Below are 24,001 nucleotides of genomic sequence, written 5' to 3'. Positions count from 1 at the left end.
AGCTGGACAGGTTTGTCTCCAGGACCAAGGATCCGCTTGCTGTCCGGATAGACACATTAGTAGTTCCTTGGGATCAGTATTCTCTGATATATGCCTTTCCCCCGATCCAAATTCTGCCGCACTTATTACGCAGAATACAGGAGGAGCAAAAAACAGTGATCCTAGTGGCCCCGGAGATCCTGGTACTCGGAGATTGTGAAGTTGGCAGTAGGGGACCCATTGGTCCTTCCATGCCATCCAGACCTGTTGTCTCAAGGACCCATATTCCATCCTTCTTTACGGTTGCTGAATTTGATGGCTTGGCTATTGAGACCAGACTGTTGAAAGACCGTGGTATTATGGGTTCAGTCTTGTCTACCTTGACAAAGGCTAGAAAGTCGGTTTCTAGAGCTATCTATTATAGAGTCTGGAAGTCGTACATTTCTTGGTGTGAGGAGAGGAAATGGAACCCTCGTAGGTATACGATTGGAAGAGTTCTTGCCTTTCTTCAAGCAGGAGTAGACTTGCAGCTCGCTTTAGGGACAATTAAAGGACAGATTTCAGCCTTAACGTTTTTTTTCCAAAGACCAATTGCATCCCATTCTTTGGTGCAAACCTTTGTCAAGGGAGTAACACACCTGAGGCTGCCGGTTAAACCACCTTTGTGTCCCTGGGACTTAAATTTGGTACTGTCAGCCTTACAGAGTCAACAGTTTGAACCTATTAGGCATATTCCTTTTGTCCTATTGACCAAAAAATTAGGTTTTTTGGTGGCTATAACATCGGCTAGAAGGGTGTCAGAATTGGCCGCCCTTTCTTACAAAGAACCCTTTATGATTCTTCATCAGGACAGAGTGGTCATGCGCCCTCGTCTGGATTTTTTACCGAAAGTAGTTTCCAAATTTCATTTGAATCAGGATATCATTTTACCTTCCATTTTTCCAAACCCTAAGACTAGGGAGGAAAGGTCGCTTCACTCACTGGATGTGGTGAGGGCGATAAAAGTTTACTTGAAAATGTCTGCTCCCTTTCAGAAGACTGACTGTTTTTTTGTCTTGCCTGGAGGTCCTAAAAAAGGATAGCCGGCAACAAGTTCAACTATATCCAGGTGGATTCGTCAGACTATTATCCAGGCGTATGGATTAAAGTGCAGGGTTCCACCTTGGGGTTTAAAAGCACACTCCACTAGAGGAATTTGTGCATCATGGGCAGTACGCCAGCAGGTGTCTATGGCTCAGGTTTGCAAAGCGGCCGCTTGGTCTTCAGTTCATACGTTCACCAGGTTCTACCAGGTGGATGTGAGATCTCAGAGGGAGACTGTTTTTGGCCACAGCGTGTTGCAGGCAGCTTTATAGTCTCAGGCCCATTGGGCTTAGGGATAATGTGTGTCGCCCCCCCCCCCAGATTGCTTTAGGACATCCCACATAGTCATTATTATGGTGCTCTGTGTCCCGTGATGTACGATAAAGAAAAATGCTTTTTTAAAACGGCTTACCTGTAAAATCCTTTTCTTGAAGTACATCACGGGACACAGAGGTCCCTCCCCTCTTTCTGGGATCGTCATTGCTTGCTACAAAACTGAGGTACTTCCGGTATAGGAGGGGTTATATGGGAGGAACCGTCTTACTATTGGTTGCCAGTGTCCAATCACCTAAAGGTAAGCGTATAACCCACATAGTCATTATTATGGTGTTCTGTGTCCTGTGATGTACTTCTTCAAGAAAAGGATTTTTACAGGTAAGCTGTTTTAAAAATCCATTTTTTTCCCTGTTTCGGTTTTGGGCTCTGAGCCTCTAAATTACTTAAATTTTTATTGGCATAACTATCCTGGAGCCTTCTTCTCTCTCTTGTGCCAGTGAAGGGCATATACCAGAGGAAGATGTTACCCCCTAGTGTGTGTGTGTGTGTGTGTGTGTGTGTGTGTGTGTGTGTGTGTGTGTGTGAGATTCTCCGGGCCACGTTCATGCTGTGGGAAGACATTTGTTCTGGGCACTGTGGTTGCCATTTCTAGGACACATAGGCACTGCAGGGGGAAGAGGTGAAGTCTTCTGGTGTCCTTCCAGTTCAAGGCATGATCTGGCCTATTGGATACAAGTAGTGTAGCACTTTAAATAAAAAACGTGAAAAAAAAACACAAAAGTCAAACACGAGGGTACTGAACCCCAATAATAATAAATGAAAAAAATATATAAAAATATAAATATGAAAAGCTGTGACTGGTGATGACTAAGAAAGTACCAATGAAAAGTGACTCAAAAATATGTCAAATACATATAGAAAGAGTCCAAAAACTCCATGGAAAAATCACAACGGTGAGCAAGGTGTCTATTTTGAAGTGAGACGTGCCACCACCAGACAATAGGTGGCTTACCAGGGCGTTTGAACCTATAAGAGCGTATGCTCTGTGGGTCAAACGGGCTTGTGTTGTATACACAACTGGAAAAGCTGGACACTGGAATCCTGGGATGGCTCCAACAGGGACACGCGGCTCTCCTCAGAATGGTGAATGGCTGTATGGATGTATCTCATGGGCAGTAATGACCAGATGTTCGTGAATGCAGTGGATGGATTAAAGTAAGGAGAACTTGAGAGAGCATATTTCTGTCCAAAAAGTAGAAAGACTCATGGTAACCATCTGTTAGTTGAATAGTCTGTCTCCATGTGTTCACCTCTAGAGCCACTTTACTAGGCGACAATTCAAAGGCTTCTATGCTCACACAACTTTTTAAATTACATATTGACATGCATGTACCCCTTGCATATACATACAGTATTTACATTCCCTTCTTGTACCTTTTGAACAAAACCAAAAAAAAAAAAAAATTATATCCAATATGTGAAATAACCTCCCCTTTTTTCTTTAGGTTGCTGCTACTTTTAACACAGCTAACTTTTTTTGTTTTGTTTTTCTCATGTGCTCTTTTCGATTTTAATATTTAATAATTAGAAAGTTAACGCAAAAAACTTCACAACTTTTGCAGATCAAGGACACGTGGCACCAAGTGTTCAGAAAACATTTTTTGAGGTCTGCTCTCGGTCACTGTAATCTTTGCAGGAGAGGATTCTATTACTATCAGAGACATTTTGTAGATTCTGAGGTAAGAAGTGATTTTTTTATTTGTAAAATAAAATCTTTTTAATGGCCCCAGTGAATTGTATTAAATAATACCTAATGGTAGAGGCATGCAGCTGTAAAAAATGGCATTTCATTTAAAAACTGCCAAATCACGGCTTTTCTTAATATGACGTACTTGGTAGCTTGGAATATTTGCCAAACGTTCACATTCAAAAATACTCTTCTGAAAAGTTTCCCTTATGTGATTGTTTACAACCCCAAAAAAGTTGGGACTCCCTGTAAAATCTACCAAATAACAGAATGCAATGATTTGCTAAAATCTTAATAAAGCTTGGACAGGGCCATGATTATCACGGTGTATCATCCCTTCATCTATTAACAACACTCTGTAAACATCTGGGATTTGAGGACACCAGTTGCTGGGGTTTTGGGAGAGGAATGTTGTCACATTCTTGCCTGATATAGGATTTCAACTGCTCAACAGTCCTGGGCCATCTTTGTTGTATTTTTCATTTCAAGATGTACCAAATACATTCAGTTGGTGAAAGGTCTGGACTGCAAGCAGTCTAGTTAAGCGCCTGGACTCTTTCACTTCAAACTAATGCTGTTGTCATAGCTGAAGTATGCGGTTAAGCATTGTCTTACTGAAACATGCAAGGCCCTCCTCCCTGAAAGACTTCATCTGGATGGGAGCATATGCTGCTCTGAAACCTGGATAAATCTTTCAGCATTGATGGTACCTTTCCAGATGTGCAAGCTGCCTATTCTATACACATTAATGCCCCCTCAAACCATCTGTGATGCAGGCTTTTAAATTGATATAAAGCTGAAATGGATATGAATTGATAAGAAGTTGGAACGTTCCTCTTTTCTTTAGTCTGGAGAATGTCACATTTTGATTCATCTGACCACAGAACAGTTTTCCACTTTACAGCAGACCATTTTAAATGAGCTTTGGCCTAGAAATTACAGCAGCGTTTCTGGATCATGTTCGGACATTGCTGCTTCATTGCACGTTTGGATGGCACGGCAAACTGTGTTCACAGGCAGTGATTTTTGGACATATCCCCCAGCCCGTGCAGTGATGTCCGTTACAGAATTGTGCTTGTTTTTAATGCAGTGCCGTCTAATGTCCTGAAGATTATGGGCATCCAGTACTGTGTTTCAGCCTTGTCCCTTGTGCACAGAGATTTCTCCAGACTAAGAATATTTTGATGATATGTACTGTAGATGATGATATATTTAAAGTCTTTGCGATTTTACAGTAAGGAACATTGTTCTAAATTTGTTCAACGCAGCTTTTCACAGATGGTTGAACCTCTGCCCATCTTTACTTCTGAGACACTCTGACTCTCTGAGATGCTCTTTTTATGCCCAGTCATGTTACTGACCTCAATAAAACAAAAAAAGCCGCTCCAGGTGAGTGAGTATCTGGTTAATTCCCCACACGCACACACTAGTTAGGTTCTAGCCCAGCTCGCATGCTGTGTAACATAAGGAAATGATTCAGGATGGCTGCTTTTCCAATAATCCTTTTTAGTAAAGCTTCATATGACAAGTGGTTGACAGATTGAGCAGAGGATAAAGATGTAGACGCATTTTGCGCATTGCCTCCCTTTTTTCCCCCCTCCCTTTTTCCCTTTTCTCAGCTAGTCACCCTCAGTCTATTAGTACCTACTCCCCCCCCCCCTTTTTTTTCTTAGTTATTTCTTGCACTTTATTAGCACCTATTTACATGTTACTGAGCTGTTGCCAATTAGCCTAAATGGTTGCAAAATGTTCTTCCAGCTCTTCCTTGTTAGTACCACTTACGTACCACCTTGTTGTTGCCCTGTCCCATCTTTTGTGAGACATGTTGCTGCCATGAATTTCAAAATTACATTGTTTTCCTTAAATAGTACATTTTCTCATTTTAAATATTTTAAATGTTTTTTATTTTCTATTGTAAATAAAATGTGGGTTTATGAGATTTGCAAATCATTGGGTTCTATTTTTATGTAGATTTTGCACAGCGTCCCAACTTTTTTGGAGTTGGGGTTTTACATGTTGCTATATCTGTTGATTACAGCTTGAAACTCAGGACGGCATACAGCATTTGCACAGTAGAAGCAGTCACAGGGCTGAAAACATGCTCCATGTGTCATTTGTTGTCTTCCATTGCAGTTTATAGTGTGGTAATCTCCTAGCCATTGTGTAAGCCCTTCTAGTGGAGTGCATGTGACTTGGCATGCCCTCTGCAGAAGTAGACTTCTTGATATGCAACAGTAGCATATCTATTAGCCATCTATTAATGCAGGTGTTTTTTGTTTTCTTGTTTTTTTTTTTTTACTTTTATGATACACTTTTGAAACCTGTTAGGCTTCTTTTTTATAACTTCTAACAAATCTGAGGTGTTTTTGAAAAATTCAGTTTTTAATAACTAAAGTTAAAGCGTTTATTAACCCAAAAAAAAAAAAGAAAGGATCCTGCTCCTTTAAAGCGTGTTATATGACACAATGCTGGCTGATCTTGCCAGTTTGTACCCTCCCCCCCCTGTAAACTGACCATGGTGTATCATGGCTGCTGAGCCATGACACCGTGGTCAGTTTATGTACGTCCATCATCCGCAGCCTGCTCTCTGTCTCCTCTGTGCTCTCTCCCCCCCTCCCTCCCTGCCTGTCAGCTTGTGACAGTGCCGTTTGAATAACACTAACCTGTATGCACCATCCGTGCTGCCTCCTATTGTAGTGTCCCCCTCTGTGTATGATTTATAAAAATAAATGCTGCAAATGCCTAATTTGAGAGCGGAGATAGCGATCACATGAGCGGCCGGATATCTCCTCCTCCCCTCCTAACTTCAGCGGGGGTTTCTCGGTCCCGCCCGCTGTATCTCTGAGGAGGAAAGGAGAGATCCGGCCGGTCATGTGATTGCGATCTCAGCTCTGAAATGAGGTATTTGCAGCATTTATTTTTATAAACCACATACAGAGGGGGAGGAGGGTACAACGTTGCATGACCTTGCAATTTTCATTCAAAGTGTGACAGCGCCGAAAGCTGAAATTTGGCCTGGGCAGGAAGAAGGTGAAGGTATTGAAGTGGTTAACACTTTGATATTTAAATGGTGTTGTCAAAGCACATCATTATACAAAATTATTAAATGTTGCCTATGTTCAATATCTGAATGTTATGTTGAGTTTAATAGCACATTTAGTAGAATAAAAACAATAGTTTTGTTTGTCACACTAGTAGTGTGCACATTTTTCTCTTACCCATGTGGAGTGTTCTTCTAGTATTTCTGATCCATGTCTTGTCCCAAGTCCTCTTTAACACCTGGATCTGGATCTGCAGCCAGCTGCTCTGAGATGTTCTGGTTGCTAGGGAAGGTCTCTCATCAAAAATGCAAATTTCCGTGCCTGAGAATTTAGTAGGAAATTCCATGACAACCAGTCAGTCTTAAAGCAGAATCTTTCATTGCCATATTCAGACCATCAGAAGATGATTTAGAAATACTGCAGGCACACCCTATGGTGGTAATTAAGGAACACTGGATGCTAGCCTTTTCTAAGATTTGAAAATGTCTTACCCATACTACCTAATTTTTTTTTTTTTTTTCTTAGCTGGAATGTAATGATGTGGTCCTTTTTTGGAGAATACAGCGGATGCTGGCAATCACTGCAAACACCTTAAGGCAGCAGCTAACAAACACAGAAGGTAGGATTTGGAAAAGGGTGCATCTATGTGATCTTTGTTGCAGGTCAACCAGATCTGTAGTGACTGCAGTAGTAAAAAGCATTGTACTTTGCAAACTGTATAAACTAAACAAAATTAAACTTGAACTGGCAATAAAGGAAAGTATCAATGTTTTCAGCCCCTAAATTGTATCTATAAAAGTATCTGAAATATAATACTAGAAAACAAAGTGAGGGATTTGAGAAATCCCTCAATTTTATTGCTGTATTTTAGAGTAAGGATCCCGGTCTTCTTTTTTTTTTTTTTATACAGGTAACTAAAACTTGAGGGTCCTTAACCACTTCCTGCCCGCAGTACGTCATATGACGTCCTTGACTTTCAGTGGGGATATCTGAATGATGCCTGTCCCTGTCCCCGTGTGCTTGCGCACAGAAGCGAACGCACACGTAAGTCCCACCCACATATTTAAACGCTGTTCAAACTACACATGAGGTATCGCCGCGTGCATTAGAGCGAAAGCAACAATTCTAGCCAAAGACCTCTGTAACTCTAAACATGTAACCTGTAAACAATTTTAAAGCGTCGCCTATGTAAATTTTTAAGTAGCGAAGTTTGGCGCCATTCGACGAGTGTGCACAATTTTAAAGCATGACTTGTTGGGTATCTATTTTTTTTTTTTTTGTACCTTTCACATTATACAAAAAAATTGGGCTAACTTTAATGTTTTTGTTGTTTTGTTTTTTTCATTCATGAAACTTTTTTTTTTTTTCCCCCCCAAAAAAAAAATGCGCTTGAAAATTGTTGCGCAAATACCGTGTGACATAAAAAGTTGCAACAACCGCCATTTTATTCCCTAAGGTGTCTGCCAAAAAATCATATACAGGTGGTACTCAAAAAAATTAGAATATCGTGCAAAAGTTCATTTATTTCACTAATGAAACTTAAAAAGTGAAACTAATGAGAGAGACTCATTACATGCAAAGCATGATAGTTCAAGCTGTGACTTTTCATAATTGTGATGATTATGGCTTTTACAGCTCATGAAAACCCCAAATCCACAATCTCAGAAAATGTAAATATTACATGCAATCAATAAAACAAGGATTGTACATAGAAGAATATCGGACCTCTGAAAAGTATAAGCATGCATATGTACTCAGTACTTGGTTTGGGCCCCTTTTGTAGCAATTACTGCCTCAATGCAGCGTGGCATGGAAGCTATCGGCCTGTGGACTGCTGAGGTGGTATGGAAGACCAGGATGCTTCAATAGTGGCCTTCAGCTCTTGTGCATTGTTCGGTCTCATGTCTCTCATCTTTCTCTTGGCAATGCCCCATAGATTCTCTTTGGGGTGCAGGTCAGGCGAGTTTGCTGGCCAATCAAGCACAGTAATCCCACGGTCATTGAACCAGGTTTTGGTGCTTTTGGCAGTGTGGGCAGGTGCCACGTCCTCCTGGAAAATGAAGTCCGCATCCCCATAGAGCACGTCTTCGGAAGGAAGCATGAAGTGCTCCAAAATCTCCTGGTAGACTGCTGCATTGACCCTGGACTTAATGAAGCACAGTGGACCAACGCCAGCAGATGACATAGCTCCCCAAATCAACACAGACTGCGGAAACTTCACACTGGACTTCCAAATGAGATGCAAAATTTGCTCTCATCAGAAAAGAGGACTTTGGACCACTGAGCAACAGACCAGGTCTGTTTTTCTTTAGCCCAGGTAAGACGCTGCTGACATTGTTTGTTGTTCAGGAGTGGCTTGACAAGAGGAATACGTCTTTTGAAGCCCATGTCCAGGATCCGTCTGTGTGTGGTGGCTCTTGATGCACTGACTACAGCCTCAGTCCCCAACACTTTTAAATAGCCTTTTCCTGACAATCCTCTCCAGGCTGCAGCATCCCTGCTGCTTGTGCACCCTTTTTCTTCCACACTTTTCCCTTCCACATAACTTACTATTAATGTGCTTTGATACAGCACTTTGGGAACATCCAGCTTATTTTGCAATTACCTGTTGAGGCTTTCCCTCCTTATGGAGGGTGTCTGCACAACGGTCAGGTCAGCAGTCTTTCCTATGATTGTGATTCCTACTGAACCATACTGAGAGACCATTTAAAGGCTCAGGAACCCTTTGCAGGTGTTATGGCTTAATTAGCTGATTATTGTGGGACACTTTGAGCCTAGAATATTGCACCTTTTCACAATATTCTAATTTTCTGAGATTGTGGATTTGGGGTTTTCATGAGCTGTAACTCATAATCATCACAATTATGACAAATCATGGCTTGAACTATCTTGCTTTGCATGTAATGAGTCTATCTCATATAATAGTTTCACCTTTTAAGTTGTATTAGTAAAATAAATTAACTTTTGCACAATATTCTAATTTTTCGAGCATCACCTGTATAATGTGTTTCTAGCAAAAAAAAGATTTTTACATGTAGGAGAGGAGTGCTAGAACAGGCCCGGTATGGATGTGGTTAAAGATCTTTAAGTAAACCTTTCATTAGAGACATATGGACCCTCCATTGCTGACAACTTTCTAAAGATGCTAGTTAAAAAGGAAAAAAAGAAAACCTGCGCTACCAAGCAAAAATTAGTGTGACTGCAGCTGCAACAAAAACCAAAAATATCAATGAGGTGAAAAATTGAAATAAAAAGAAAAAAATTTGTGCGCTTGCATTAGATACTTAAATCTATATTCCTGTGTGATTGTCATAAATAGATGAATAAATGAATAAACACCATCAGAGTTAATTTTAAGTGTAAGTGAATAAAAAGTCGCTATGCGACACAGCAAATAGCGATATGTAAATCAAATACTAATATTAACCATTCCATACAGATAAATATAGAAAACTTGTGTGCAGAAAACAAGGTTATTCCACCCAAGTACAAAGTCATAAGTGAAAGAGTTCAAAATTGTGTCATGAGTCGCAAAAAAAAACGCATATCCAAAGTTTACAAGTTGCATTCCTTAGTGTGTTTAAAGGAATAAGGGGACGTGAAGGGACCTCCAACCACCAGTGGATCCAAAGGTTGATAACAGATGTATCCTTACCAGACGCGTTGGACCTCCTTTATAGCAAGGTCTTAGAAGCATACAGATTTAGCCCTCTGCAGGGACAGGAGATGACAGCTCACCACACGACCGGAGATGATTCCGACACTTCCGCGTTGATGTAAATACTCCCTCGTTTTAAACTGATCAGGTCCTCCAGGGCCGCCGTCTGTACACACACACGAGCGCCTCTCCCCCACACTCTCTGCGGCCTCTGTGTACGGACGGCGGCCCTGGAGGACCTGATCGGTTTAAAACGAGGGAGTATTTACATCAACACGGAAGTGTCGGAATCATCTCCGGTCGTGTGGTGAGCTGTCATCTCCTGTCCCTGCAGAGGGCTAAATCTGTATGTTTCTAAGGCCTTGCTATAAAGGAGGTCCAACGCGTCTGGTAAGGATACATCTGTTATCAACCTTTGGATCCACTGGTGGTTGGAGGTCCCTTCACGTCCCCTTATTCCTTTAAACACACTAAGGAATGCAACTTATGAACTTTGGATATGTGTTTTTTTTTGCGACTCATGACGCAATTATGAACTCTTTCACTTATGACTTTGCACTTGGTTGGAATAACCTTGTTTTCTGCACACAAGTTTTCTATATTTATCTGTATGGAATGGTTAATATTAGTATTTGATTTACATATCGCTATTTGCTGTGTCGCATAGCGACTTTTTATTCACTTACACTTAAAATTAACTCAGATGGTGTTTATTCATTTATTCATCTATTTATGACAATCACACAGGAATATAGATTTAAGTATCTAATGCAAGCGCACAAATTTTTTTCTTTTTATTTAAAGATGCTAGTTGCCTGGCAGCCATTTTGGCCTACTGTCTTTGCAACTTTCAGTGTCACTGACTTGGCACAAGCACGCAGATAAGGAACAGTAGTTCTTAGGTCTACACTTAAAGCCCATCTCAAGGCAACTAAGAAATTATCCCTTGCACTGGGACTATGCCTGCACTGCATGGGTTAATTTCTTGTTTAGCTAGCACTACTAGACTGGTCCCCAAAGCCTTTTTTACACCTACGCTGTAGCGGTCTAGGATCCTGACTTCATCAAGACCAAAAAGGGTCCATAGCCCTGAATTGGACATGTTGAAACAAAGGAATATTCCACTGACAGACTGGGGGGGGGGGGTGCCAGGGGAGAGGTAAGTATTTTGATTTCCCTAGAGAAAATGAGCAATTAATCTTTGCAGTGTGGGCACAGCCCCGCTGCAGATGATATTTTCAAACTTTCCCAAAGTTGGGCTTTAAGTCAAACAGTGTCTTTATGATGGTCAGGCAGCTAACATTTTCAAGAAAGGTCCATGACGTGTTTACATTAAAGTAGAACTATAGGCAAAACTTTTTTTAAAAATTGTAGATAGAGTAAGGGAGTGTCCCATTGCGAGGGTTTCCCTTCCCTTCACTTCCTGTCCCATAGCCAAAACAGGAAATGAGAGGAAATACCTGTAAATTAAGGGAATCCATTGGCGTCCCCCAGGTCAGCAACCACAATTAATGGTCTCATTGAAAGATTTTGCCTCTATTACTGTTCTGGGGACAACCCAAAGTTTGGGATTTTCTTTTGCTTTCAGTGATAATGGTAAACGGGACAAATGTCGAGAGTGAATCTCCGTGACGGGTACACAGACACCAATAACAAATCTAATTGGTGTTCTAATCATCTCTATTCTGTCCAAAATGGCGGGGGGGGGTTTACCTTTTGGTTCTACTTTGATATTTGAGTCAGCTCTTCATAAGTTGGGTTTTTGTAATTTTTTCCTGTTGAATCTTATTTTTGAGGCTCTTACATTGCTATATACAAGCTCATTGTGATCTTGCATTGGTAATTGTTATCTTTAAATATATTTTACATACATTTGCCAGCATTAAGGCTTAAATGACACACACTATATAAATTTCACTACATGCCACCCACCATTTGACATTCTTTGAGTGAAAAACCGACAAGTGTGGATTAGGTAATCTGTTAGAATATTTGTATTCAGCCTGCAGGTTGAACAATAATAATCTGTGTGCATAACCAGCATTAGTATTAACATTTGGTGGCATGTCTAGGTACCTGCAGATTCAATAGTGCTAATTGGATATTTAATGGCTGATGCTGTTGGGTGAAATTTTCTGTTCACTTGAGATAATCTGTGCAGCCCTAGTTTTCTGTCTGCTTTTCCATTAACTTCGGTTTGTGGAACCAGCTGCAGTACTCAGTTTTGCTGCCCAGAGGGCATTTGGGTTGTGGCTGCATGTCTGACCACCCTCCTTGTGAATGGGCAGCCCTAATTGGATGGGTTGGGTTCTGTGGTTTCCCTAAGATAACAGTGATATCTGCTGAGAATATGGACATACGTGTACAATGTGTGCATGCCTGTGTCAAAGTTTGTAAAACAAAGACAAGTTTACTCATCTAATGCCTGTGGGTAACTTTACTTGGCACTTTCCTTGCTTATCTTTTTCTTGCAGTAAGGAGATTAGAGAAGAATGTAAAGGAGATCTTGGAAGACTTTGCTGAAGACAGTGATAAAAAAGTTAACTTGCTAACTGGAAAGCGGGTCCAACTAGCAGAAGATCTTAGTAAGTTCTGTCTTTTTGTTTATGTATGCAGAGCAAACATTTTTCCTGTGTTATTAACCACTTGCCTACTGGGCACTTTTACCCCCTTTCTGTTCAGGCCAATTTTCAGTTTTCAGAGCTGTCACACTTTGAATGACAATTGCACAGTCATGCTACGCTGTACCCAGATTACATTTTTATCATTTTCACACAAATGGAGATTTATTTTGGTGGTGTTTAATCACCACTGGGTTTTTTATTTTTTGCTAAATAAATGAAGACCGATCATTTAAAAAAAAAAAAAAAAACGTTTTTCATAGTTATAAAATGTTATAAACCAGTTATTTTGCTTCTTCTGTGCGTTGATGAGGCTGGATTGATTGGGCGGCACTGGTGGGAATGGATGGGGCGGCACTGGTGGGAATGGATGGGGCGGCACTGGTGGGAATGGATGGGGCGGCACTGGTGGGAATGGATGGGGCGGCACTGGTGGGAACGGATGGGGCGGCACTGGTGGGAACGGATGGGGCGGCACTGGTGGGAACGGATGGGGCGGCACTGGTGGGAACGGATGGGGCGGCACTGGTGGGAACGGATGGGGCGGCACTGGTGGGAACGGATGGGGCGGCACTGGTGGGAACGGATGGGGCGGCACTGGTTGGTGGCACTGATGGGCATTGGGCACTAATAGGTTGCGCTGATGGGTGGCACTGGTAGGCACTGTTTGGACTGCACAGATATTCAGGACAGATTAGTGCCCTAATTATCAGTGTCGATGTGCTTTTTAGAGAAGCCAGTTATCGGCTCTCTTCTCCTCTCTTCATGCCCTCAGCATGAGGAGAGGAGTGCCGATAACCAGCTTCTGTTTACATTTGTGATAAGCTGTGATTGGACACAGCTGATTAGGTGGTAAAGAGCCACTGATTGGCTCTTTATCTCAATCTGTGATCAGCAGTGTCACCTGGACACTGCAGTCATAGAGTGCACCACCCGCACACCGCTGGGGGCCCGATCACAGGAGGCCGTCAGAAGTTTTCATTTGATGGCCTTCCAGAACTATCCGTGGTCGGAAGATGGTTAATAAGGACTAGGTAAAGATAAATATAGGTGTATTCAAAAAGGCAAAAATATTATTGCAATAATACAGAAGCTTTCATGGCCAGTTCACACCACATGCAGTCCATTGCCTTTTTTTCTGCATTAAAAACGCATGGAGAGTAGGTTAAATGGTTTTTAATTGCATAGTTCACACCAGTGCTTGCAGTTCTAGTGTGTTCCAGTTGCAGAAAAGTAGAACATGCTGCATTTTTCCTGCACTGGACTGTACTGGAACGTTGTAAAAAGCATCAAAAATGCACTGGAATGCACCAAACAACACACTGGAACACACATGTCGTTAAGGTTAAGAAAGAAGAGGGGGGAAAATGCACTGGACTGCATCAAAAATGCACTAAAACGTGTCAAAAGCACATCAAAAATTTGCATTCAGAAAAGCATCTGCAGCTCATCCGGACTGAGTTTCTATAGTGTGAACTGGCCTTAATGTACAGTTGAAGTTTGCAGTGCCTAAAATCTCATGCACTTTGGGCTTAAGTGTAATTTAAACTAGTTCAATAAGTGTCCAGGGTACAGAAATGACTTGAACATAGCCTGGGCTTGTCCATAGATGGAAATTTGGCCAGTTCTGCAGGGTCTGGCCAAATTTCCATTTATGGCCGGTCTCGTTCCAGAGAAGTCAATCTAATGATGGCATTCTGACAAATAGGCTTGTTGGAAAATGTTTGCTTTATCAGTGCTGCAGTGATGATCCGCGTATTCTGAGGAGGACTCCCTGCTGTCAGAATACACTATTGCAGCTGGGAGGATTCCTTAATCCACCTAGGATTGTGTGGATGGGGAAATCAATTCAGTTTTCTTTCAATTAGCCCGCTGGGTGATCAAAAAAACAAAACAAAATAAATGATTAATGTAGCAGGTCCACACAAAGATGTTAGCAGTAAAATGAAGAGTTTGAATTGTAATCACAAGAGGGCAGTCTTGCATCTAACTTATGCTAGTATGCTTATGAAATATTTATTGCTAGTTTGTCTTGCTGGATAGTAGTAAAATGTATAGTGTTTTTTTTTCCTTACAAAAGCATTCATTTGTGCATGTTTACTCTGATCTGTGGATGTGATGTTAGAGGTGATATACTTGAACAATTGACACAAAAAAATGACCTGGCGTTCATTTTAATTATCTAAAATTAACATAAATGCAGCTTTGTCATTTGGAAAAAGTAAGTACTCCTCCACATTTACCACCTCTTCAATCCATCAAACTCTGGTGTTCCAGATTATATGCCAAGGATTAAAAGTGTCTGCAAGTAGAACCTGTCTTATATTTACACCTCAGATCCCTAGGGTCTGGTGTTTTCCTTGCTGTTGACTTGTGGTGTCATCATGCTAAGATTAAAAGAGCTCTGTGAGGCCCTCAGAAAAATAGTCGTAGATGCCTTTGCGTTTAGCAAGGGATTTTAAAAGATTTTCAAATGATTTCAAATCAACCATTCTACTGTAAGGAAAACAACGTACAAGTAGCATACATTTCGAACAACTGCATGCTAATTTGTCGTGGAGTTGCTGGCCAATCAAATTAAACCTCAGCGCTGACTGTTCGATGTCTCCAAGTCCATTCAGTTTTCTTTTGATCAGCCTGATACTTATACAAGCCAGCCTTAGGTTTAGCTCAGTCAAACACTGACTGTTCAATGCTAAAAGAAGTCTCCAAGAACCCTAAGATTGTGCTCAGGAAACTCTTGCTAAAGTTGGTGTCAAAGTACATAAATCTACAATTAGTAGGGAATAGATAATATCCTATTGGGGGGATTTTCCTTTATGTCCTGTCCTGGAAATACAATAAGTATGAGGAAATGTCTACAAAGTGAGGGGGTTTCCCCATCTTAGATGTCACTGGATTAAATGTCTCCATAAAAACATTTAGACTGTATTCACACTGGTGCACTGTGCGACATCGCTTGTGATTCGCACCGCACTGCTGTGAAAATCACATGCAATGTTTGTGCGATGCAAATCCAGCCATACAGATTGTATGGCTGAATTTGCATCGCAGAGTCTTGCAGGACTTTTTTTTTTGGTCCGCATCGAACACCAATGCGATCCGATTTCATGTCCGAATAGATAGTTTGCACTGCGATAAGCGAACATCTGGGCATGTCATTAACTTTGTATTGACACTCTCAGGGGTTCTCACATGGCAGTGTGTGAGTCGGCTGCGAAGCGGGAACCCGCAGTGGATTCTCAGGGTTCTCACATCGCACCAATGTGAACCGAGCCTTACCCTCACTGTTGGTTCAGATGACAACTGCAACATTTTGAATTTGCCATCTTTTTCCTTTGGTGTCAGTGGTCACCACCAAGAGTTTGGGACTTTAAATGAGGCACTTTATATGTACCTCCATCCCGAGTACGAGTGAATCTGCCTACTCCACTCTATCCAGAACTTGAAAAACAATTTTGACTATAGATCATCTTTAAATGACATTAACCACTTCAGCCCTGGAAGATTTGGCTGCTCAATGACTAGGCCATTTTTTGCGATACGGCACTGCGTCGCTTTAACTGTACCCAAACAAAATTGAGGTTCTTTTTTTTCCCCCACAAATAGAGCTTTTTTTTGCTGGTATTTGATCATCTCTGCGTTTTTTTGAAAAGAGCGATAATTTTGAAAAAAAAAAAACACTATTTTGTACTTTTTGCTATAATAAATATCCCCATTTCTTTTTAATAAAAAGCAAATTTTTTCCTCAGTTAAGGCCGATATGTATTCTTCTATATATTTTTGGTAATAAAAATCACAATAAGCGTATATTGATTGATTTGCGCAAAAGTTATAGCGTCTACAAAATAAGGGAAACGTTTATGGCATTTTTATTATTATTTTTATTTTTTTAGTATTGCTAGTAATGGCGGTGATCAGCGATTTTTATCGAGACTGCGACATTATGGCGGACAGATCAGACACTTTTGACACATTTTTGGGACCATTGATAATTCTACAGCGATCAGTGCTATAAAAAATGCACTAAATACTGTGTAAATGTCACTGCCAAGGAAGGGGTTAACACTAGGGGGCGATCAAGGGGTTAACTGTGTTCCCTCGTGTGTGTTCTATCTGTATGGGGATGGGACTGACTAGAGTAGATGACAGATCGTTGTTCCTAGCTAGTAGGAACACACGATCTGTCTCTCCTCACAGAACAGGGATTTGTGTGTACACACACACACACACACACACGTGTCCCTGTTCTGGCTCTTGTGGCCACAATTGCGCGTGGCCGGCGGTCATCGCGACCGCCGGCTTACGCGCATCGGCACACCCCCCCCCCCCAGGGCAGCGGGGGCGAACCTGCTATCCCTGCTTAAAGGGCCGACGTACAGCTACGACGGTTAGCGGTAACGTGCCAACCTGCCACAGTATAATGGCGGCTGGTCGGCAAGCGGTTAATTTCACAACAGTAAAATCAGTCTGTATATGCAGTAAAGTATGCTTGGAGTTAATCCTGCGCAGTGTAAAAAAGGCTGTTTGATCCTGTCTTCTCTGATCCCCCCCCCCCTTTCTTATTCCACAGTCTCTAATCTATCTCCTGACAGTACAGAGAGCATTGGGGGCACTCTGCACATGCTCAGTTTGGTGTGTAGAGCTAAAGAATTTTTTTTTTTGAGAGGGTGCATGTGATCAGCACAGGGCCAATCAACACTGTCCACACAGAAGGCCAGGGGTCCTGCAGCTTCATAGGACAGTCAGAGGAGAATGAAAACTCATCCTACAGTCTTTAACAAGTGCTCAGCCAGACACTGATAGAAGTCACAAGACTGCTATATACTGCTGATGAGAAAGGGTATTTAGCAGTTTATATTTACTAAAATAATTGCATTTTCATGTTCTGTGTACTGTGAGACCAGATATAGTGAATGCAGGGTCCTGGGTTTAGTTACCACGTATGTAAGGCTTACATTGGTGGCAGCATCAGCCTGTAAACAGACTCCTGGCTGCTAGATCCGTCTGGAATCTGTTTACATTTTTTCACCATATTGGCAGCTTTCTGATGGAAGTGATTTTGGCTGCTGCACTGGAAGCTTGTTCATATCTGTGTATTTTACTACTTTGGACAGCACATTTTAAATACCTGCTCAGGTTTGGCAATGAAGTTGTACTTCATTGTTGGTTATGAGTGTGCTCCCAGACTCCTGCATGCAGTAACTTGAGTGTGCTCTTTACAAAGTACAGTAATAGAAATCATCCTAGAATGTAATGAAACAAAGTTCTACAAACAAAGCTCTAGTTATATTTCAAACATTAGGGCCTCTGGGTGCTCCCATGTATTTATTAGGTCATTCCTAAGTCCTTAAAATGAAGTGTAAAGGGTATAAACAGACACAATTGTAATGCTGTCAGCTCCTGGTCTGCATATTGGCCGTTGTCCTGTTGGAACGAAACAAGGGGAGATACATATCTGTGAATGATCTCTTTTCAAAGTTTATTCTGCTTTTCCGATAGACTGGAGAATATAAGGCATAGTGAAAGGATAAAAGCAGCAAAGTAGACCCAACTCTTCTTTCCTTAGAGAATACCTACAGGTGAATGCGTTCTTTAACTGCCAGCTGGCATGTGTCACACATCAGTGTAAGAAAAAAGATGTGCCCCTCTTCTCCTTTCAAAGTGGTCTATATTGTGTACATGAAGTGGTAGCAGTTTACTGGATGGTGTAATCTTGGAGTTCATACTTGTCCAGGCTTGTCTGCCTTCCTTTGGACTCAGTTCTGCTGATAATTAGTAGCAGGGTTGCTATGTTACCTTCTTTATTATTTTTAGGGTAAAAGTGTTTTATTGTGTGCTTGTTGCTAAGTGATGTTATCAGATGAAGCATTGTTTTGCAGTTACAACCAGAGTTTATATTTGATCTACACAAGTAAGTCTTTGTTATAAACTATTTCCCTGATACTGTGTTTTGGCTTTGCTGCAGCTATATGTCTGTCCATGTATTCGGGCTGACTGCAATGCAGGTTTATACTTCACAAGGCACAGGGTGCATAGAACTTTCTATTGTAATTTTATACATTTTCAGAGGAATAAAGTTTCAGCCTGCAGCAATCTATATTTTTCCCCATGCTGTGCCGTGTTATTCTGTTATTTCAACAGTTATCTGAGGTTTTCAACCTTAGAGACGGGGAGAAAAAAGAGGTCATGTGACCATCTTTTTTTTTTTTTTTTTTTTTTTTTCATCTTTCTCTGCAGTGACCCTTGGAGAGAGTCTACCTACACAACTCAGCATTGATTGGCACTTTTCTGACAGTACATGTTTAGGAGATATTTACACTACCTATAGGTAAGCCTTATTGTAGGGTTACCTATAGGTACAAGTCCAGAGATATAATATATAATAATCTTTTAAGTGCAGTTTTTCTGAACTAATGATACTTTCCACATTACCAAAAGATTTACTATGGCTACAGCCTTTTTTCTTTTATTCCTGTACAGTTACATTTGCTATTTATGCACATAATTAGAATGTTTACTTTTTTTGTGATAATGCCAAGAAATACGAAGGCACAATCCAACCAAGCACAGAAAAGGAAACTTAAAGTGGATGTAAACCCTCCATACACTCAATGAAGTGAACAGCCTTAGATGATACACAGGGATGAACCAAATCTCCCTACATAGGTTTTACATGTATATCTGCTGTCTTCATCTTTATATACTGTTTAGAAAGTTCAGATCCTGTTAGGAAATGTTCTCTTCCTGGTTAACACAGAGTGTGATGTCTGGACATACAGCCAAGATAGCTAAAATTGCTGATTGGAGGAAAAGCTCACACCCCCTCTCATCATAGGCAGAGACTCTCAGAGGTGTTTTGTTATAGGGCCCGCTCCCTGTTAATCTATTTTAGCAACCTTCCCTGACAGAAAAGTCAGGCTGCGTTTATCTGATGTGACAGAGATGTCACGAGTTATCAGGCTGATAACAGAGGAACAAGAGAGCTAAGGGACTTAGCTCTTTGAAGAGAGATAACAAAATACTGCAGATATATGTGCCCAGCTCAAATTTCATCAATCGGGTTTACATCCACTTTAATGAGAACTGCAAATTGCTACATAAACATGCTAGATCTGCTCTTATGTGTACATTGCAGCAGCCTGTCTTAACCTGAGTGTATCAACAGACGTGAGATTAGTAACCTATGGATTGGGCAGCTGATATCTAATGTATATGGGTAGCATTAACATGGCTACAAAACACCATGGATGTTCGATCTTGGATTTTATAAGCCCTACATTTTACCAGATCGCCAGCATGTATTGGGTACCTTGAGGATACAAGTTGAATCACTGGTGACCTTTGCTCTGTAATAGTAATAGCTTGCTTGTACATGTATGCTGCCTGCCCTTCTGTTATCGGCCTGTTCTGTCAGCTTCTTCTGAGAACTTCTATAAAATATTACTTTAACATTTTTTTCCCTTCCCTCTTTTCCTTCAGCTAGTTTATATACTTTGATACTAAAATCCGATCTATTTTTGTAATAGTGAATCTTTGTGAATCTCAGTCTTCCGGTAAGTCTCCACCTCTACAGGTTTGCCAGCCTGTTTTCTATCATATGCATCTATCAGTTAGATAACCAAAGCCTGCTACACACTCATACAGTAGTTTAATCTAAAGTAACACATTTCTCAATATGAGATGCTCTCCAAACACCTGCATTGAGGGCAATGACCTAATCCTGCCAACCTGCGTGTTTTTTTTATTTTGTTTAGTTTCTTCTGTTGAGGGAGAAATATTAAGTACAACCCAAGCCATTTAGGAAGCTTGTACACACGCACACACAAACACACACACACACGTCAACCATCACACATATGCATTATTTTAAATGTACACATCTGGTGGACAGTGTATTTTAGTCAAACTCATTTTGGGGGCACTGGCCACATAAATCAGAAATCTAATCGCAATATTTAGATTGTCCACCAACAAGCAACCCAACCTTATCTGTGTATGCCGTTGCTTCTGATCTTTCCCAATTGTGATTGTTCACAAGCAATTAATGATCAATTGTTACACCTAGGCTGGGAACAAAAGAGTGTATTATATTGTAGGAACGATTAATTGTTAATGATCCTGCATGCTCCAAAATGTGTGTAATCAATCACTACAATATGTTGCATTACCTAAAATTGCCCATTTGTGCCCAGCCTCAGGCCAAAACATTTTGGTATAGATATTTTTCACCTGCATCAAACATCTGTAACATGCAGCTGACAAAAGAAAATGGTGACTACACATTTAGTGTCTGAGCAGATTTCCTCACCATCTATAGGCTTAATATTGGTGCAGACTGAATGAATTTAGCTGACCATACACTGGGCGATTCAAGGTGAATTAACTGAGGGATTCTGGGTGAATCAGTTTAACTTGCTTTAGTGGGTGACCCTGTCACCACGCTCCTGTCTATCATCATGGATTGAAAAACTGAAGCAGCTGGATGGAAAATCTGCAACCAATTGATGCAACCACTGTTTTGGGCCAGTTGTCGAAGTGCAGTGGGATGACCAGCCTAAAGTCGGCCATAGATGGTGTGAATCTCTGCCAATTCAGCAGGGACCAGCCAAGATTTGAACCATGTATGGGCAGGCTGATTGTACCCAAGTCGATCCATCAATTGACATGAGTACAACCAGCATGTTGGATTTTTACATGCGATTATTGCCTGTGGTTATAACCACTAGCAGCAATCTCTGTGTTCTCCCCACGGAAGGGATTTCCCCATAAAAGCAATCAAGCGATTTTCTTGGAATGAAAATCGCATCTGTGGCCTGCCTTAGGCAAGCCATACATAATGTAAATTTCTTTCCTGCAACCACAGTTTGCAGGAAGGAAATTGGCATGATTCCCCCATCAGCACAGACTGTGCTGACAAGGGGAATCGGCAATTGTCTTCTCTGGGGGGGGCTGCCAGGAGACAACAGTGGTTATCGTTGGCAATAATCCTAAGAGAATCCCATTGGTTGGTTATACCCAAGTTGATTGATCAACTTGGTACATTTAGCCTGCCCATTAATGATTTAAATCTCGGCCGGTACCTGCTGAACCAGCCGCGATTGGAAATGTGGTTTGCCGGCCTTCGTGCAATCAATTTCTAATTAAATTCATTTAGTCACTTAATGAAAATTGGATCAGCTTATCACTTATCGTGTTGTATTTCACCTGCAGACAAATGTGTTTGTGATCTGTATAATTTGGCTGAGCTCATCTTTTTGGTCACAGATCCTGGCAAGATTGGCAACTGGATCTGCCCCTGTGTTTATCAAGTTATAGCTTTCACTGGCTTTTACATAACTCTGCACACTAGTAAAAAGTTGTGGAAACTCTTAGGCTTAATGTACACGGGACGCTTTAAAACCTCTCCTGAACGATTCAACTTGACAGATAGTAACCGACATTTAAAAACGTCCATTTGCCACGCTTAGCTGCCTTTGCATTTAGATTTTTTTTTTAATTTTTTGCAAATAGTCAAAAATGAAAAATGCCTGTAAACAAAACGCAGCTAAACGTGAGTTACCGCGTTTACAAGTTGTTACAGGCATTTGGCGTTTCAAATGCCTCTGAACATCCGTCCTGAACGCATTTTGCTTCTAAACTCAACTGACCCTGTGTACATCTACTGATGATATAACATAGAGGAGAGTTTAGGGGCAGCTGAAAAAAAACGCCCAACTGCTCCTGAACGTCCGTTTACCAGCAGCAGTGTACATAAAGCCTGACAGTTCCCTTATAAAGACCCCTTTCACACTGCGGGCGTTTTCAGGTGCTACAGTGCTAAAAATAGCTCCTGCATAGCACCTGAAAAAAGCCGCTCCATTCACTCCAGTGTGAAAGCCCGAGGGCTTTCACACTGGAGCTGTGTGCTGGCAGGGCGTCAGAAAAAGTCCTGCCAGCAGCTTCTTTGGAGCGGTGAACTCACCGCTCCTCCCCATTGAAATCAATGGGGCAGCGCTGCGATACCGCCGGCAAAACACCGCTCGGATTTTGAGGGCAGATTAAACCCCTTTTTGACTGCTAGCTGGGGGTTAAAACCACCCCACTAGTGGGCGAATAGTGCCGCTTAAACAACAGTAAAGCAGCGCTAAAAATAGCGACGCTTTTCCGCTGACGCCCTAGGCAGCTCGGTGTGAAAGCCCTCTAAAAGGGCAGTGATTCCCCTGCAGGCATTTGTAGGTTAAAATAATGCAAGTAAACATCCTCAAATCTGGACTTAGATGGCGTCTGTAAATGCGATCCCCCAGCTGTTGGAGCACTCGGACGTAGATACAAATCACTCACTGAACAGCAAAGCTTTGAAGCTGTGAAAGTGTAAGCTTTGTGTTCTGTGTAGACATCACGACCTAATCGGCTTCAGGATCTCTTTCACTTCTATATTGAGAAAGTGGCAGTGCATTTGCCAGAGGCATTCCCCAGAAAAAAAAAAAAAGTGTGTGTTTAGAAGTGTAGCTTGCAGAACTGAAAAGGAGGAATGTTTGTGGTTTTGTTCTATTTCTTCTTTAATACCATGCAAGCTAGACATATATCTCTTTGTAAGCCTATAGAAAATACACTTAAAAAGAACAAAAGCTGGAGGGGAGAAATTTGAAGAATTACTTTTTCATAAACCGCGTCTTTGATTAGCCACAGACATAGTGATATCATCTGGTATTATTAGACTAACTTAATACCACAAAGAACAAGTTATTTCATGTGGCTCCCAAGCTCGTCCTCTCTGTAGGGCAAGATTTGGAGTTCTATTACATTCATATGAGTTTTGTTCACTGTATTTAGCCAACGTGGGGGGGGGGGGGGTATATGCAGCAGGGTGGTATTGGAACACAATGCTTTTGTGGGGCTGGTACCTTTCACATTATTTTTAGAAGATACAAATATATCTTGACACATGGATGCATTTAATTTGGATTTCACTTTTTTTTTTCTGTTTCAATATGTTTATTGAGTTTTTGGGTAAACAAGAGATTCATAAACAAGCTCGTTGATTTCCTTGAGCTAGAAATGTGTAAAAAAATTACCAATGATCAGTATTCACAATTATGCTATGACATAGTGAAAATAGGGGAGGTATCAAAATGATTTCACATTTTAAGTTCACTTATTCAAACTAGTCCTGCCCCATATGGACTGTAAATTATAAACAAATATATACCGCGCTGTCTCATAGAAAAAAAAAAAAAAAAAAACTAAAGCGGCCAGCACAGCAGTGGATAAAGTTGCAAAAATGACAAATTGGGTGAAATGTGCAGCGCTTATGTGATCATGTAAACCATAACAAATAATATGAGTACAAAAAAACGTGAATAATAAATGATGTGCTCAAAAATACTCCAAGCAGTCCTCTATTATGACATGTGATGTCTATAAACAAAGGAACTTGGACGTGTGATGTCCAAAAAAGAAGAAAAAAGTCAGTGACAAGCTTCAATCATGTGTGATGATAATCCTCAACCACATGTGGATATAGTGACAGTCTGTAACTTCAAATATGTATGGTGTAATAACAGTTAATAGTAGGTCCACCACCAAAGACACCAGAAGCTGCTTACTAGAGGGA

The 24,001-nt window shown here is 41.1% G+C and overlaps 1 protein-coding gene across 4 annotated transcripts in view; it reads left to right on the top strand.

Annotated features, from left to right (window-relative positions):
- OPA1 (OPA1 mitochondrial dynamin like GTPase) overlaps positions 1 to 24,001 on the top strand; it is a 156,951-nt gene that overhangs the window by 91,181 nt on the left and 41,769 nt on the right. For all 4 annotated transcript variants that reach the window (XM_073626362.1, XM_073626359.1, XM_073626361.1 and 1 more), the window contains 3 exons: positions 2,961 to 3,077; positions 6,652 to 6,745; positions 12,259 to 12,369. In XM_073626362.1, the coding sequence (XP_073482463.1) occupies positions 2,961 to 3,077; positions 6,652 to 6,745; positions 12,259 to 12,369 (322 nt within the window). The remainder of the gene's footprint in view (positions 1 to 2,960; positions 3,078 to 6,651; positions 6,746 to 12,258; positions 12,370 to 24,001) is intronic.

Source organism: Aquarana catesbeiana, linkage group LG04 (genome assembly GCF_042186555.1).
Source record: "Aquarana catesbeiana isolate 2022-GZ linkage group LG04, ASM4218655v1, whole genome shotgun sequence".
Taxonomy (NCBI): Eukaryota; Metazoa; Chordata; class Amphibia; order Anura; family Ranidae; genus Aquarana; species Aquarana catesbeiana.
The sequence above is the reverse complement of the archived record's forward strand: the minus strand, read 5'-3'. Positions and strand labels throughout refer to the sequence as shown.